The 19,125-nt window shown below is 40.4% G+C and overlaps 1 protein-coding gene across 7 annotated transcripts in view; it reads right to left on the bottom strand.

Annotated features, from left to right (window-relative positions):
• Nucleotides 1–19,125, bottom strand: part of LOC107672253 (protein groucho-2) — a 39,511-nt gene that overhangs the window by 15,230 nt on the left and 5,156 nt on the right. For 4 of the 7 annotated variants that reach the window (XM_016465358.1, XM_016465356.1, XM_016465357.1 and 1 more), the window contains 4 exons: nt 10,918–10,980; nt 10,618–10,722; nt 3,095–3,296; nt 2,587–2,594 (listed from right to left, as the gene is read on the bottom strand). In XM_016465358.1, the coding sequence (XP_016320844.1) occupies nt 2,587–2,594; nt 3,095–3,296; nt 10,618–10,722; nt 10,918–10,980 (378 nt within the window). The remainder of the gene's footprint in view (nt 1–2,586; nt 2,595–3,094; nt 3,297–10,617; nt 10,723–10,917; nt 10,981–19,125) is intronic. The other 3 variants (XM_016465359.1, XM_016465360.1, XM_016465361.1) reach the window with 3 other exon arrangements.

Here is a 19,125-nt window from a genome sequence, read left to right as displayed (position 1 = left end):
ACAGTACAGTAATACAATCTTTCATAGACATATTCACGTTTAAACTCAATAAATATAACTTCGTTTAACTACCACCACGAGTGCCATGTATTATTGCCTTGTTTATCTAAAAGTGCACTTTTCCTTGTTTTAAATCTAGCCAAAAAGCCATGTGTTGACTGTGAAACAGTAGACTTTAATTATATGCATTTATGGTCTAATTACTACATTTCCGTGCCAATCCATGTTATTTTTTACTGCGAATAATGCGCCGTCACTTTCAGCGCATGCAGCACAGCAGAAATAGATTCCGTGCGGAAACGATCGCAGCATGACTGCTGCAGACGCACCGCTCCTGGAGCGCACTGCCGGAGCGCAATCGCGTGCAGTGTGAACGCTCTGATCCGTTAACATGGGCGCGGAAAAAATACGCACCACAGACGGAGTGTGTGAACCTGGCGTTACGTTTGTATGCCCGCCTGGTCTGTTCTGTTCTTGTGCTGCATTTAGGTGTGCTGCATTCTGATTGGTTCGGATAGCATACTGCGGGAGGTCGGGGGCGCGGAAAATCGTGCTATAAAGCGATTTAGAAATCGCGCACGCTCAAATCACAATTTTTTTGACGATTTCGATTAATTGCACAGCCCTAATCTGAAGGAGATCCAAGCTGGGAAATCAACAGCAAGGAGGAAAAAAAAAAAAGAGAAGGACAGAGTAGCTCTTATCACTCCAAAACTGCACACTTAAAAAGCCAAAAGCGATTTATCCATTCCAGCTATCTGACTCGAAAACCCAAAACAGGCCTAACATAATAGTCAGACTCGCCAAGCCGTATCTAACAACCCACAGTAGACTAAACACAGAAAAATGTGCTGGCTGCACTACAGAGTAGACACCGTTAAACAGACCAAAGAGGGGCTTGTTTTCACTGCCCCACCACTCTCCCTTCCTTACCCCACCTCACTCCCTCCATCTTCTAAAAGAGACAACAAACAGCTTCAGGAAGACATGAACAACACGTTAGTGTCAAACAACAGCCCATTATCTGTGAGAAGTCTGACTCGGGCTGTGTGTGTGGGAGCATGTGATAGTCATTGATTCCTGTAGCGTGTTTGGACATCTCCCAGTACCCTTCTCTCAGCACATTGCAGGTCTGCGGTCCTGGTAGACAATGACTACAGGGCAGGCGAATGGAAAAAGGGACTTATATTCCACAGGAAATGGTGGGCGACTCTGTCTGTGGTCACTGTTCATACGCTGCAAGAATATTTCATGAATTCATAGTATTTAGCAAGCATGCTACATATGCAAAAGGACTTTGAGTGCTCTTTCTGGGCACTCCCGCTCCTAGAGCTTTACTCATCCCGTCCCAAGAGCCTTCACTCAGTGTGAGGCAACAAGATTGACAGAAGGAAAATGTGGCCAGATCACAGGAAGCGTAAAAGGAAACTAAGCTGAGAAGATGAAGTAGCAGACTGGGCCTAACACCCAATAGTCTCGGTCTCTCTCGCTCTCTTTGCATGATGTCTGACCTTCTAAAAAAATGCTTAGCGTGATTCATTAAGGAGAGTCACCAGTGTGCTATCAGATGACCTTAGACAACGGCAGCGGCGAATACACAACAGCGCCTGGACTGCTAACCACCAGAGGAGCTCCGCTTCCTTCAGACATGACTGCAACCATTCAGGCCTCGCCGGGCTAGCAGAAACCCAATCACACGGCCACAATCAGCCATCAGAGATTTAAGCCCCGTCGAATAAATGACTTTTACAAGGGCACGGCGATGAGAGGGAGGAAAACAATTCCTGCGCCTGTGCTCATACATATTTACTGCGGTAGCAAAAGAGAGCGGAGAGGGGTGGTAAACAAGTGGAGGGGTGGGTAGGACGGGAGAGGGATAAAATAAATCCCACAAAGGAGGGAGGGAGTCGACGTCGTCTTTAATTGTGATGAAATTATAGAGCTGCGCTAACCTGTGTGCTGTAATACGAGTCATTTCCCATCTGTGGAGAGATGTGAGTGCTTATTTCATAAAAAGCTTGTTTCTCTATTAGTCATTTTAATGAACGCAGATTACCATTTCGTGCACGAGTTGATTGTGCTTCAGGATGAAGAATCTTACTTGACATTTACATTAATGGAAATGTTCTTAGGCATGAAATGGGCCAAGAGGTGCTTTTCACCCAGTAAAACTAAGACATATTTGCTCCGTTTCAAAACCTAGTGAGCCGCCTACGGAGGCAACATTAAGGCATAATTTAAGGTGTGCTCTTGACACGAAGGCTGTTCAAAACATTATGCAACTTAATTATAATGCATCCTAGGACAGTTTATTTTAAGCCAAACACTAAATAAAACCAAAATGACGGAAAAAGTGAGAAAAACATATGAAATGTATAAAATGTACAGTAATATATCATTCAATACAGAAAAGTATTATCATTGCATTATCCAATGTTTAGCAACATGCTAACTCCAAACAACTTAAAACAACTGAATCAAAACGTCCATACAGAGTTGCTGTCTGTGTAGGCAGCTAACTAGGTTTTGGAACACAACTATTAAGAGGAAGAGGACAACTGAGACAGCAGGAAACCTGATACTCACCGTGCTCTCTGTAGTCAGCAGACCCCGGTTGGTGTTGAAAGACAGGCAGAATGGCAAGACAAAACAGAGATAAACAGAGATAAAAAAACAGAGATAAACTGACAATCAGAGTTAAAAGTAGATTTCATCAGCAGGAAGAATATGTCTGATATGTAAACAATACGGCTAGCAAATCATTAGCATGCTTCTTTTATTAACCTTGCAGATTCATTCAAGCCACAGAGAGTGTCATGTATATGTTCAATCACTTTATACACTCTCAGTTCTTCTCTAAAAATTGGCTACATCCTTAAATGGCAAGCCATGAGAGTAATGTACTCTTATAAAAGCAAACCTAAGATGGTCAATAATGACAGCAGCCTATAAGAGCTATAATAACAATGAATAGGGTGGGGGGTGGAGGTTATGAAACAAGCGTTTGATTCACACAAGAGGTCTATATGGCCGAGCGACTTATGTTCCACTCTTTTGGCTTTAAATGAGAGCAATGTGTGTGTCTGCTCCTTACCTCGGTGCTCTAGGTCATGGTGGTTTTTTTCATCCTTCACCGGCAAGTGTGGCTGACTTCCCAGGGCTCCTAGAGCCAGCAGGCCCGAGCCAGAGCCGGTGACCGGTGGGATTCCTGGTGGCTGAAGGCCAGAAGGGTGGGGAGGTAAAGCCATGGGGCCGTGGACAGCATGAGAGAGGTGCTGGGCCTGGAGCTGCTGCTGCTGTGGAGAGACATACAACGAGTGGGCCAGAGGAAAAAGAGTAGAGAAATCCATGCCACAAACTAAACACACAGCTTCTGGGCGGCCAATTCAGAAGCACAGGTGGGGGTACAGGCATATTTATGTCCTCACATACATGCAAGTCATATTTGAGGATCCTGCAAACAAAGCCGTCTTTTATGTTGCTTGGATCTTAACCTGAAAATATAAAATCTTGGAGTGTTGTGGATCTAGTCAGTTTACATTTCAGGTTCCTGCTCAACAGTAACAAACTCGGTGGAATATCATACAAAAAAAAGCATGTAAATTCACTCATTACATAAAACTCTCACACTCACACTCGCCAAAAGAGAGTCGTCAAGCCCTAGTTAAAATACAGTTTAAAGACAGCAGGCGTTGGAATGCTGTCAGCACATTGGCTTAAAACCACCTGCTCCTTAGCCCTATCAAAACGCTGGACGGCTATATTTACTCCCCTCACATTTGGGTCTGGTTATTACACAAAGTATGAGTCACTCGAGAAAACCAAACTTTAAACACCACTCCAACAGCAGCTGGGCTCAGCTTTGTGTGTGTGTGCGCGAGCGTATTGAGTGGCGGCGGCGGCCAAGAGCGAGGGGTCTTGTTCTGGCATGTGTTCAAGCCTCCAATACCTCCATCAATATTTTAAAAGTTTGGAGGAAACTGATGAGAGTTAAAAACCACTCAGCATGGGAATAGAGCAGCTTAAAGCAAGGTTAAATAATACTTAGCAGAGCCACCAGTAAAGAAAAAACAACAACAACAACAAAAAAATCACAGCCTCCACAGTTTATTAGCATCCACAGGAATAATGAATTATTCAAATGGCTGTTAGAGCACGTACCGCCCAACTTTTCACAGACCTCACCAGTCAATCAATGACCATTTACGGTGATTCTTCCAGAATCCTGACATGTTTTTTTCCCACTTGACATGGAAAGGGTAGATGTTATTGGCTGTGTACGGCGATCACGGTGGTAATTATCAGCAGGTCATTAATGCCATGCGGTAAGTAAATATCAATACTAAAGACTTATTTATAAGTCTGGAATGCTCCAAAAGCTTGCCCTTTCCAGTGGGCAAATCATTATTAAGATGTCCATCACAGGTCCTTATTCGGGGTGAGTATAATTGCTAACAGCTTTGCGGATTATTTGCACAGCTGGCTGTATATTGAGACTCGGGGCCTTTGAGATTGGCAGGAGAGCGAATGGTATATAGAAGAACTACGCTTGGGATTTGAACCTGCAACCTTACCCTCCCCAACACAACAGAGCTGCCAAGCCAATTATGAACTGTGCCTCAGAGTGTGGATCTGTGAGGAGATGTGATAAGCGAGTGTGTGTGAGGTGTGTGTGTACTGAGGCACTAAGCGTGGGTGGTGGGTGCATGTTCTTGAAGAGGGAATGAAAGAGCAAGAGAAAAGGAGAGAGATAGTGAGACAAGAGAGTCTCACTAAGACAGAAAGACAGAAACAGAGTGATTGTAAGACAGAAACAGTGTTGGTGCTAGAGTGTTCATGTGAATGTGTCAGGAAGTGAAATAAACCGCTAGTGTAAAAAAAAAGAGGGGAAGGGGGTTAGTGTGTGTGGCTTCAGAGATGACGACTGACCACATGGGAAATTAAAGAAGCCGTTGATTCACGGGGGAGAACCCTCCCTGCTCATTCCAGCTAATGAGCCACTGATGTGTAATATGCATGGACAATAAGAGAACCCTCATTAGAGACCCGGCCATGAAGACAAGAATATAAAGAAATAAAATGTCTCCAGTAATTTAATATTCCTGCATAAAGACCATCTCAACTAGTGCTAATCTCTCCCTCTTACAGCAAAACAATGAATGCAGGTCCAGTGTGAACAATTAACAAAGAATATAAAAAAGGTAAGTGGCTAAATCAGACAAGCGCCCGCTTCTATTCTCAGGTGTGTATGTTAAACAACCCCCATCCTGAGTTTAGTGCTGTAATCATGCAACATGCAGGCCTGAGGGAATTCAAAAATATAAAGCCCCATGATTTGCCGTCTTGGAAACAAACACACTTAATTGGGCCCACAGCACAAATTGGGGCAGTCTTAATAGAGATCTATCCATACATCCACAGCAGACGACTTATGGTAAAACTGGCTGCCCACTGGCTGGGCAATATAGTTAAAACAATTCTATCTTGATGTTTTTTTTTTTGGCCTTTTTTTTGGCCAAAATTCAATACATATATCTATATATAGTAGGGTTGTGACGGTGAGGAAATTTTCCCACTGGTTAATCGACGTGTGACTACACCGGTAATACCGGTATCACCGTGGGGGCGGGGCGTTCCCTCTTTTCCTTGCTTTCCTTCGATTTTAAATAGCTTGTAAAAGGTTGCGGCTTAACACCGGTATCACCGTCAACACCGTCTATCGCGGCAAGCCTAATATATAGTTGTTCTGACATGGCTGAATTCTCTTTTAATTTGAAGAATCGACATTTCAATCAAACAGCCAATTAAACTGGCTCAAAATGTATAAGTAAAACAGTAATTATCCAGTAAAAATGTTTTCCATTGCTTTTCATTAAATAAACAGAAGGAAAATGTAGGCTATTTATTTTTATAAATGCAACAATACAACAGAACATTGTAGGAAAAATAGCAATTATTTACTAAAACATTTTGAATCAAACTTACCAACTCTAATGCCATATATATATTAAAGAGTCCAGTGTTTCCCCTGCCATTATATTAGGGGGGCGGCCCTCCCCCCCAAAGGCACCCCTGCCCCCCTTGAAGGTCAAGTAAATTTTATTTTCTCCATAGTGCCAGATCACAACAGAAGTCAATTAAAGTTACCTTTCCTATAGAACAGGTCTATACCTTGTTCTTTTATTAAACAAACTAAATAGCCTTATGTTATTTATCTTATTTCCACGACAGCATGTTAATTCTGTCTCTACGTTACATGGTCGCGCTATCTGCATCGCGCACAGTGGAGTTCCGCCCCGATGCGCACACACAAGTGAGCACACTCCCACTCCCACTAGTATTTGTGAATATTAAGCTGCAAAACGACTATTTAAATATGAATTCTGTGTGTCTCTGTTAATGAATGGCGCAGACGCGCGGTTTTGTTTACTACTCGTACTGAAGCGCGCGTGACACTTCCGGTGATATTAACACCTGCCATCTCACTAATGAGGACATAAATACATGAACAACACCTCCAGAACTGCTCTGAGAGTCACTTCTTGAGCATTTTACCGTTTCATTTGAGTAAAACTAGCGTCATATCATATAAACACAGGAATGTAAAGGTATTCACGGCAACCCGTCAAAATAAAAGTTAGGTTTAACTTGAAGACATTGTGGCAGAAATATATTACTGTTGTTCAGTAGAATGTACGTAATAGGCTATTACTACTACTAAAATTATTAAAACCTTATTTTTTAGGAATAATCATACAATATTGCTTCAATGTTTTAATTGTAATATTAAATCCCCTTTATTTAAAGGCACCCCTGCCCCCCTTGAAGGTCAAGTAAATTTTATTTTCTCCATAGTGCCAGATCACAACAGAAGTCAATTAAAGTTACCTTTCCTATAGAACAGGTCTATACCTTGTTCTTTTATTAAACAAACTAAATAGCCTTATGTTATTTATCTTATTTCCACGACAGCATGTTAATTCTGTCTCTACGTTACATGGTCGCGCTATCTGCATCGCGCACAGTGGAGTTCCGCCCCGATGCGCACACACAAGTGAACACACTCCCACTCCCACTAGTATTTGTAAATATTAAGCTGCAAAACGACTATTTAAATATGAATTCTGCGTGTCTATGTGTTAATGAATGGCGCAGACGTGTGGTTTTGTGTACTACTCGTACTGAAGCACACGTGATGCTTCCAGTGATATTAACATCTGCCTTCTCACTAATGAGGACATAAATACATGAACAACACCTCCAGAACTGCTCTGAGAGTCACTTCTTGAGCATTTTACCGTTTCATTTGAGTAAAACTAGCGTCATATCATATAAACACAGGAATGTAAAGGTATTCACGGCAACCCGTCAAAATAAAAGTTAGGTTTAACTTGAAGACATTGTGGCAGAAATATATTACTGTTGTTCAGTAGAATGTACGTAATAGGCTATTACTACTACTAAAATTATTAAAACCTTATTTTTTAGGAATAATCATACAATATTGCTTCAATGTTTTAATTGTAATATTAAATCCCCTTTATTTTCCAAAAATAACATTTGTTTAATATTTATTAATTAAAAGATAAATTAAATGACTGTTTTATGCCTTAAAAAATGTAAATACACAACACAGAATATCTGAGGGGAAAAAATCATTAGGCTATTGTAAGAATAAATGAAACAATAAATGATGTTTTAATGCTTTCAAATAATTAGACATGTTAAAACACAGAATTTGGTAACAATAAAACATAAGGTTGGAAAAAATAAAACATTTCATAGGGCCCTAAACATGTAATGTTTGTTAAACTTTTGATAAATTGATGTTAAATTGTTTAAGTTTCATGATTTTAATTAATTAGACATGTTTTTTTGATTAATACAATTGAATTTAACCATTAAAAAGGAGTCCAGAAAAATTTAAATGGAAAAAAAACAAACAGCCGTAAACCTAGGGGAAACACTGGAGTCATTCAAAGACCCTACTAAAAGTCACAAGACAAGGAGGGATAACAAACTAGTCTAATGTCACGCTCTATGGGAAACTTAATGAAGAAATAAAAAGTGGATTAAAATCAACAAGATATTCACTGAGGCTTAGTTTTATACAGCCAGCAAATAAATATTCAATACCACTAAAATCTTCAAACTCAACCACAGTCTATAAACTTGTGATAAACAGAACAGGCAAAACAGAACAGGGAAGTAATAATAATAATAATAATACATTTTATTTAAAGGCGCCTTTCAGAGCACTCAAGGACACCGTACAATTGAGTGATAATCATAAAATCAAGACAACAATACAACAAACAACAACTATTAACATAAAATAATTTAAAATTGATCAGAGAAAGCTAATTTAAACAAGTAAGTTTTAAGACATGATTTAAAAGTAGTCAGACAGTCACTTTCTCGTATAGATTGTGGGAGAGAATTCCAGAGATTAGGAGCAGCACAACTAAATGCCCTAGACCCCATAGTGGCTAAACGAATAGAAGGTACAACAAGGGAAACAGATGAAGAAGATCTGAGAGTACGCTTCGGGATGTAAATATGAAGCAAATCAGAGAGATATTGTGGTGCAAGATTATGAAGAGCTTTAAAAGTGAGAAGTAGAATCTTATACTCTACTCGATATTTAACAGGAAGCCAGTGAAGATGGTAGAGAACTGGAGTGATATGCTCGATGGAGGAGGTTCTAGTAATTATACGGGCAGCTGAATTCTGGACCAATTGAAGTTTGTGAAGGAGTTTGTAAGGTAGCCCAAAGAGAAGAGAGTTACAATAATCAATGCGCGAGGTAACTAGAGCATGTACAAGAATAGCTGTGGAATTTGGTGTGAGAAATGGACGAAGGCGGCTGATGTTCCGTAAATGGAGATACGCAGACCGAGTAATATTGTTCACATGCTTTTCAAAAGATAAAGTACTATCGAGGATGACACCCAGACTTTTAACCTAAGTAGATGGGGAGATTATAGAGTTATCAACAGAAAGTGAAAAACTGTTGGATTTTGACAAATTAGTCTGTGCAAAAGTATGTGGAGAAAGAACTGAAGACAGTATAAAACGTGGATAGAAATGCTTATGCTTTTCTAAAATAAATAAGGCTAGGGTAGATAAACACACAAACTATTGGTGAGGGCAGAAATGCTGAGCTGCCGGAGGAGGCCATCTTAAGACCTCTGATCAAAGTCATAGCACAGCAGAAAAAAAAGCCGCTGCCCTAGATGCATCCTATTACCGGCCCTGAGGTTCATCAATAAGAGATGCTGGTGGTTTCTGCTCTGAGAGAGTATTTGTGTGTGTATGTGTAGCTCACACCTCACCTCTTCCTTATACTATTTATGAGGACTCTGGCACCTGCGTGAGTGCACACACATGGCCTACTGTCTGAATTACAAATGTCCAATTCAAAGAAAAAAACGAAACAAAAAAAAAACTCAGACAAGCAAGTATCTTTTCTGCTTTTCAACTTTTAAATGGCTCCTAAAAGAATACGAGTCATTAAAGTTGGTCTGCTGTATCAAAGCTATCAGACGGTAATCCTTTCTGAAGATAACGTGGCATTTAAGAGCGACCATACGACTGCCCCGTTCAGACCTGATTCTAGGAATTATCTCTGAGTGAGTGTCAATGCTCAGGATCTAATTGAATTCCGATATCAGACAACACAAACCCACCCTCAAACCTTCACCTCACCATTATCAGATTCTTCAGCTGTAGAGCAATTCTTAAGAAGGTGAATCAAAACAGGTTCAACCTCTGTAATCAGATCAGGGCAAGCCTTACTACTGGATGTACAGAGGTCAGATTTGTTATTCCCTACATATTGATAAGGATCCAGGTCACTTGCCCCTGATCAATAAGTGACTGTTAGAAGGCAGATGTGGGCATTTCTAGGAAAGGAATAGCTGTAGTAGCTCAGGGATATGTGTGAAAGATCCTATTTGTCTTTAATTCCCAGCGCAATCCAGGTCAGCAAAGAGGAATGAGACTCCCCTGTAAAACCAGATCTAATTAAAGGTACCCAGGCTCTAAAGAGAGCACTGAACAACTTCTAGATGCAGACTCAGGGGACTGAGGATGCTAAGCACACTCATGCCACATATAGTGGAGACTAAATAAAACTTGGTCAAAAGTGTCCGGCTGCACATTAGATAAACAATAATGTGGCTATGGACCAAGAAAACGAAAGCAATTAAATACAACTGAGAACTAATCAGAGACTAGTTGCAAATAGTCATTATCCATCACTTTAATGGACTGGGTTGTTAAATTTCCGTAATTCTCTTTTTGAATCGTTTTGTAAAATAATTTGGTAAATGACAAAGTTTATGGTTAACGCCACCTCTGACCCTAAAATACCTATAAATATATACACTTCCTCACTCAAGCCACAAATACATTTAATCAGCACATGATGCATGCATATAGCTTTAAAACATTAAAAGGTCATTCATTACAAGGGCAAACCTGCACATGATTGAAATAAGCTACTAATTTTAAAATAATTTGTTAAATCGGTTAATAGGGTTATTTTGCATCTACAACAATGCAGGTTTGCCCCGTTCTTAGGGTCAAATAAAGTAATTAAAGGGGTATACACACGGTGAGAGGCAGATTGGGAAGTCCACGTACCCCGATGATAGCATTCAGTTCAGTCATTGTCACTTGCTTTGCACGTTCAACAGCTTGTGCTACTTGCTGTTGGTGCTGCAAAAGGGAGAGAAAATGTGGTTAAATAAAAAATAAAAAAAAGTCAAAGCAAATTCAAAATCTTAAAAGTTTTTAAATGATAATAATAAATAGTACAATTTAGGACAAAAGATACGGTTTAAGTGTCCTATAAAGCTTGAAATACTGCATCTAAAACTAAAATGAAGCTTTGGAAATTCAGATAAAGCTCACCTCTTGTGACAGAAAAGGCATAATCTGGGCTAGAATCGCATTGAGCCTTTTGGCAATCTCGGTCTGGAAGAGGAAAAGAAAGAGGGAAATTTAAAAAAAGGTTAATTTACTTCTGTTAAAGTGCACCACGAAGCCTTTTTTTAGTGTTTCCCAACGATTAAGCCAATTACCACGGCAATCAAAACCGCTTGACTCAGCACACTCCAAACTGCGTGATATTGACATGTGAAATATTTAAAACATAACGAGAGCCCAGGGGAGAGAGAGAGCACAGCTGCGATGAGTGTATACTCCAAACCACACGAAGAACGAGCCAGATACACTGGAGCGGTGTTAAGAGCAGCACTGCACTTTAGCTGCCATCAGCCTGCAGGTACAGTCTACTAGTACACAAGACTTTACCTCTCAGCTTCACATTTACACCTCAACCATAATCACCACTAGGTGATTAGTAGTAAATCTCCAGCACGTGCTTTCAGATGGAGCGGCATTTACTACACAGAGCCGTAGTTCACTGACAAGCTACACAAAATCAGCAATGAATCGCCTGCGATTTTGTGTAGCTTGTCAGTGAACTACGGCTCTGTGTAGTAAATGCCGCTCCATCTGAAAGCACGTGCTGGAGATTTACTACTAATCACAGGAGCGGCTTTACTGACGAGATGAGCATGAAAATCGCATTTGATTTTTTGCCCAGCCCTAATTCTTTATAAGCGATATAGTATGACAAATATACGATATATCATGGAAATATTTTCATTTTGCTGTCAGGAGTGCACGTGCCTTTCTGCATGCGATTCTCCGCTAAACTTCACAGATTTCAGTGAACGAGCGCCTAATCAAAATATAATGCAATTAACTTGTGCTTTTGTTTTTATTTCTTTTCATTTTTAGTTTAGTAAATATATCTTCTCCTTTAAAAAGCATTATTTTTGTTTTTAGATTGTAATGTTAGAATGTAATGTGATTTTAGTGCCTTTTTTGCACATAGCCTACATGGTTATTTTTTTACTATATTCGTTTTCATGGCCTTTTTATATAAACATTGTTTCATTGGACAACATTGGGTAGGATGTAAATAAATAAATAAATAAAATAAAAAAATATATATTTTTAATCCAAATACAAAAATGTAAAAAAATACTGAGATATATACCGTATATCACAATTCAGCCAAAAAATACAGAGCTATGATTTTTTTGCCATATCGCCCAGCCCTAATTACCATCACCAAAACCTTCAGAAGTTGATTTTTCACATGTCTCCACAACAAAATGACTGCCAACTCCTGTTGTTTAGCAGATGTTAAATAATGCATGTCCCTGAGGACATGTTGGAAGCAGACGAATGTGAAAATAGACTTTAAGGATGACCACAAAAAAGCTGTTTTGTAAATCCCAAATATATGAATTTCCACCATCCAAAAATTGTACACACATGGTCTAAATAGCAGTCAGAGCCAAAAGATTTTCAGGATTTGAGCTTCAGTGCTTTTATAATAATAATAAAAAAAAATACTACAACAGAGTACGAGGGAAAAAACACATTTAATCACATCATAATCAATTAAAGTTAAACAATGCACAAATTATTTAAAAATTGGGCCCAAATGCCTGTAAGAACACTGACACATTAACATTTACGTTCCGATGAGCCTTTAAATCAGAACATAAAATGTTCACATCACAATAACATGTCACTTCTGACTAATGAAAAAAGGTGAATTATGTCCAGACCTGTCAGGAGCTGAGGCCTATTTTGCCTTCTCCAGACCCCACCTTTTTCATTTTCTCAGCAACCCACCTCCCCAAGTCCCCCCTTCATCTAGCCCACCGCAGGGACCCGACCTTCATTCTCTCTCCACCCGCCTGACTGTTGCCATGGCAGCTGTAGCTGAGCAGGCCCCATCTCCTATCGCGTGCCGATCATTATGCAAATGGTACCTCAGCTTGACCGTAACAGCCTGTAAAATCATATTACGTGCACACAGGCAGGTCATTAAATTGAATTTTCGGCCTGTCGATCGGATGCGTACCGCACACGAATGGTGGATAAAAAGGCGAGCAATAGCAGAGGATGATGTGGGGTCGTTGTGAGAACACATGACAGTAAAAGCAGGGGTGGGGGCAAAGCCAGGGCTCTCCACCCAAAGACTACACGCAGCTACAGTAGGATGTACTCCATCCCTCTTCCTTTCCATCATCAGACGCCAGCAGGAACACAGCACGGACGACATCACAGCCGCTTCCAGTGATGAAAGGAGCTCACATCACAGGTCTGGCACTGGCTTTGCCTGAGACCAAATGAGAGGGGGAGGAAAGCCTCTGAAAAATAACTCTGCTACAGATACATCATCTATAGAATTTATGAGGCTCAGTTCAACCCAGGGCCAGAACGGAGCACAAACACATCACAGGGATTTCGGCTCTATTTTTCATTTCAATGGCAAACACGAAGTGTTGCGCCAACCAGGAAATTATTTATAACATATTGCCCAAAATGCCAAGCGGTTGCAGGAGCCAGACACAATAATTTTTTTTTTACAAGATACTCTGTAACACCCGAGAAATGTTCACTTGTTCCCATCAAAGGAATACAGACGTGTGTTGGGTCAAGCTATAGGCAAAATATGGTTAAGTAAAGCAGACCATTAAAAATACTATAGCAGACCATATAACAAGGACATGCGGAGCATAATCTAAGTTTATAGATATTAGCCCATATCAAAAGCATGAGGTTACATCAATATGGAAAAAATCCATGTCATTTATGAAGGCACAATATATCTTTGACCCTACTGATGTTAGTTCACATTTCAAAGTAGTTTTTTTTGTGTAAGTGCTTAAGACACTTGCGGACTATAAAATTGCAAATTTGAGCTTAGTTAGAATTTTCTTAAAACAAAAAGGCAAACGCAGGTTAGAATGACCCAATGGATATGGATTAAAAAAAGTCAACAAATAAAATAAAAATAAACAAAAAATATGAATAAAATAATAATAATAATAATAATAATAAATTAATAATGAAATGTAATGTAATCTAAAATCAATCTATACTGTTGCATCCCAAATCAGCTTTATACATTCTCGAAAGCTATAGTCAAACTTGGTGTGACAAGACTGGGTGTTGCATTTCACCAAAGCAACAGGATCAAAGCAGGGTACAAGTTTAGCTTTCAGACACCCAACTACACTCTGGGAAAAACTACTAGAAGAATGAATCAACAAAAAATGCTGGTTGAAAAGTCAGCTCAGTGTATAATCCTTATTTGACGCGATAAACCGCGTCAATAGCAGCCTAACATTTGACAGGATTTGCTGAGAGGCCTGGAGAGCATTGAACACATTCCTTAAGGGCTTAACGCGACGTTGACAGCTGGCCGAGTGAGGTCAAGGGTTGCCTTATCTGACACTCACTCTAAAGCTTCATGCTTTATCTTGCAAAAACAATCCCGCTGTCGGGGGAAAACATGTCCGACGGCGGTGACATACACAAAAAGCCGGCATACGCTGCACATAATGTATGAATTTATGATGAAAGCCATGCTGTGCACTGAGCTGGACAAGCAGAGCTTTTAGCTACAACTGCGGATAAAAATAGGATGTCACTTTAAGCAGATGAAAGCCTGCCTCTTAAGTGGTGAGCTTCACGCTCTGGTACACAATTACAGGTACTCGGACCTGTCTAGCACCATTTCAAGAGCACTCCAGGGCCAGGCTGTCAATGGCATGCTGAAAGCTATTTGTCTGTTGCCATCAGCGCCAGCGGAATGGAGTGAGACACTGATGAGCATTGAATATAGAGTAAAACAACTGCCCCTTCCAGGCATGTGCCTCCATCACAAACAATACTTGACCTAGCTGGGTTGATGGGTCCCTGTATTCTGCCGGGGTAAGAGGGTGGTAATGCTCTCTGACAGCCTCATGCTCTGTAGTAAAGGTATATCAAGGTCTATATATGTGTGTGCCGGAGGTGAGGGCACAAGCTTAACAGGGTTGTTAACTTGCATCTCTGTTGATAACTGGCATTAAACTTTACCTGCATTGATCGGTGTTAGTAGAGCTGCATGGGTGGCCGGCCGGCCTTTGATTTCTATTGTGTCATGTATTTTTTTTTTTTTGTCGTCCCTCAGATATTCAGCCTTTCCAAACAGCCCTGTTCTATTATGCATATGTTTGGAGTGTCATTGTACAGGTTCACCTGGTTTCATGGCCTAACCACCATAAACTGTGACGGAGCGGGTCTGTTTCCCAATCCCCCCTCCTCTTTAACAGAGGCTTTGTGTACTCACCTCACTGAGCCAGTGGTTAAGTAAAGCAGACCATTAAAAATACTATAGCAGACCATATAACAAGGACATGCGGAGCATAATCTAAGTTTATAGATATTAGCCCATATCAAAAGCATGAGGTTACATCAATATGGAAAAAATCCATGTCATTTATGAAGGCACAATATATCTTTGACCCTACTGATGTTAGTTCACATTTCAAAGTAGTTTTTTTTGTGTAAGTGCTTAAGACACTTGCGGACTATAAAATTGCAAATTTGAGCTTAGTTAGAATTTTCTTAAAACAAAAAGGCAAACGCAGGTTAGAATGACCCAATGGATATGGATTAAAAAAAGTCAACAAATAAAATAAAAATAAACAAAAAATATGAATAAAATAATAATAATAATAATAATAATAAATTAATAATGAAATGTAATGTAATCTAAAATCAATCTATACTGTTGCATCCCAAATCAGCTTTATACATTCTCGAAAGCTATAGTCAAACTTGGTGTGACAAGACTGGGTGTTGCATTTCACCAAAGCAACAGGATCAAAGCAGGGTACAAGTTTAGCTTTCAGACACCCAACTACACTCTGGGAAAAACTACTAGAAGAATGAATCAACAAAAAATGCTGGTTGAAAAGTCAGCTCAGTGTATAATCCTTATTTGACGCGATAAACCGCGTCAATAGCAGCCTAACATTTGACAGGATTTGCTGAGAGGCCTGGAGAGCATTGAACACATTCCTTAAGGGCTTAACGCGACGTTGACAGCTGGCCGAGTGAGGTCAAGGGTTGCCTTATCTGACACTCACTCTAAAGCTTCATGCTTTATCTTGCAAAAACAATCCCGCTGTCGGGGGAAAACATGTCCGACGGCGGTGACATACACAAAAAGCCGGCATACGCTGCACATAATGTATGAATTTATGATGAAAGCCATGCTGTGCACTGAGCTGGACAAGCAGAGCTTTTAGCTACAACTGCGGATAAAAATAGGATGTCACTTTAAGCAGATGAAAGCCTGCCTCTTAAGTGGTGAGCTTCACGCTCTGGTACACAATTACAGGTACTCGGACCTGTCTAGCACCAGTTCAAGAGCACTCCAGGGCCAGGCTGTCAATGGCATGCTGAAAGCTATTTGTCTGTTGCCATCAGCGCCAGCGGAATGGAGTGAGACACTGATGAGCATTGAATATAGAGTAAAACAACTGCCCCTTCCAGGCATGTGCCTCCATCACAAACAATACTTGACCTAGCTGGGTTGATGGGTCCCTGTATTCTGCCGGGGTAAGAGGGTGGTAATGCTCTCTGACAGCCTCATGCTCTGTAGTAAAGGTATATCAAGGTCTATATATGTGTGTGCCGGAGGTGAGGGCACAAGCTTAACAGGGTTGTTAACTTGCATCTCTGTTGATAACTGGCATTAAACTTTACCTGCATTGATCGGTGTTAGTAGAGCTGCATGGGTGGCCGGCCGGCCTTTGATTTCTATTGTGTCATGTATTTTTTTTTTTTTGTCGTCCCTCAGATATTCAGCCTTTCCAAACAGCCCTGTTCTATTATGCATATGTTTGGAGTGTCATTGTACAGGTTCACCTGGTTTCATGGCCTAACCACCATAAACTGTGACGGAGCGGGTCTGTTTCCCAATCCCCCCTCCTCTTTAACAGAGGCTTTGTGTACTCACCTCACTGAGCCAGTCAGTTTGCTTTGGCTCACATAGAGAAGGACAATCCAGCAGTTAGCAAACACTTCCTAGGGCACCCCTTATAAATCATTTATCAGCGTCCCCGTGTCAAGCCGGGCTTGACTGGCTCAATCTGGGTCTGACAGCGAGGAGAGGGGAGGAGATTCCCTCGGAGTCTCACAACAGGTGAGAAAAAAACTCACAAAATAAGCCTCACTGTGAGTGCACCTCAGTCATCACAGTGGCTTATTGACGTGGAGCAGCTGCCATTACAGCTGCATTACCTCCCTCACTATGGCTGTCTGCAGGTATCGGACGCAAACGCGCATCCTGAAATCCGCATTATGCCACGACTGTTTAAAATACAAAGCACCCTGAGACAACCGAATGGAAGAGGAAACGGATTGCCTGATGGTCGGAATTAAATCCTCAGTGCTGAGAATAATGGGGTGCGGATTTTGTAAGTTATTTTGTGAGTTCAATCTTCGCTAACTCAGTTGGTTTACCACTCCCCGCCTGCCATCCGCTCCTGGGTTCAGTTTAACCCAGATCAACAGACCTGTATAAAAGGGTGGGATCTGCGTGTTTGCTTACAAACACCATTACCTCCCTCTTCTTTAGTAGGTTAGAGGCAGCGTCGGATGAATTATTCAATAGTGCATCCATGGGCTCTGTGGTGGTTCCTGATAAAAGTCAAGGCGCTAAAATGGATCAGTCGATTAACCTATTTACACAAGGCCAGCCCTTCCACCCTCTACCCTTTTACTCTCACCCCTCTGCCCCTCAGCTGCCAGTTGGGAGATAAGTGGTTAACAGGAGGCATCGCAGGGGCAAGGGGCCTGACAGACAGAGGAGTGCAGAAGCTCTCACTGTGGACACTGATGGATAGCTATCCACCAGCTCCTCCCTGATGCCATTAACCTTCATAAGGTAAAGAAGGGGAGCAGGCTGAGAGAGCTGGGTTGTCTCTGAGGTGGCCTAACTACATCTGGTGCACAGCACAATCTCATTATTATCTAGGGGACAGAAAATGTGCGATGCGTCACAATATTGTCAGGATATATCAGATCCTGTAAATACGGTGGAAGAGAACCCTAAATTTGAAAGACAATTTAAAAAATGTAAGGTGGACAAAAATTTGAATTAATCCATAAAAAATGAATCAATAAAATCATTAACGCTGCCCTGCATTTAAAAAAAGGCTTATTTGCAAAATATTATTTGACTAATATTACCTAAAGCTGAATTAAAAAATATCAATAAAAACTTCCTATCATGTAGTTTTCATGCACTGTCAATGCACTTAGCGAAAAAACAAAAGCAGTCAAATAACAAAAAGTATTCAACACGTATCATTTAAATTACAATCTGCAAAGGTGTGGAAAATATGTTCAAATACTCTGTCAAAGAAAGTTACATAAACATAAGTTTATAAATAGATAATCTGTAAAATATGTAATTTTTGAGAGATGTAGCAGAAAAGATCAGTGTCATGTTTGCATTTTCTTCTGTCACTGGCAATATTTCTAACCTTGGAATCAAGATTAGGCATTAACAATGTCTTCAGAGTCATTCTTACATGTAAAAATGGGCTGAGAATTAAACAAATTGTTCTATCCCGGCTCAGAGGAAGATGGGAATCATGTCTTTGAGGCAGTTTTTCTGTGCTTAAGGGATAATAAAAGACTTCTTCACTTTACAATGGTTGTCGAAAGCAAAATTTCTGAAATGCACATCATATTTTGTGAGAGAGTGTGATGTGCTAAAGCAAAACAAAGCAAAGCAAAACTATTTTTGTAATCAGCACCGCGAAATTAGGAAAAAAAAAAAAAAAAAACAAGTATTGGATTTCATTCAGCAAATATAATGCAGAGTGTATTAGTTGCTAATAATATGAAAATAGTTGATTAGTCGGTGCTGTGCTCGGATAACGGATAATTGTCAGTGATGTCACTTTGTAGAAGTAAAAAATAAACTATTTCTGGGGGAAGAACTGAAAAATGGCAGAGGCGAAAAAAGGTCACAACACAATTTGCCCAGCACTTCAAAGAAGGTCATAATAGGTCATATAGTTTCATGTGGAACGACCTGCCTATCTCAATTTGAGCAGCAGAGTCTTTAGCCATTTTAAAAAACCGTCTAAAGCAACCCTCAACGGACACCTTGGCAATTGAATCGCCATTGGCTAGTATATTTTTTTGTTTACTCGCCGGACTGAAATACTATACTATACTATA

Source organism: Sinocyclocheilus anshuiensis, unplaced genomic scaffold (genome assembly GCF_001515605.1).
Source record: "Sinocyclocheilus anshuiensis isolate Anshui unplaced genomic scaffold, SAMN03320099.WGS_v1.1 scaffold997, whole genome shotgun sequence".
NCBI lineage: Eukaryota > Metazoa > Chordata > Actinopteri > Cypriniformes > Cyprinidae > Sinocyclocheilus > Sinocyclocheilus anshuiensis.
The sequence above is the reverse complement of the archived record's forward strand: the minus strand, read 5'-3'. Positions and strand labels throughout refer to the sequence as shown.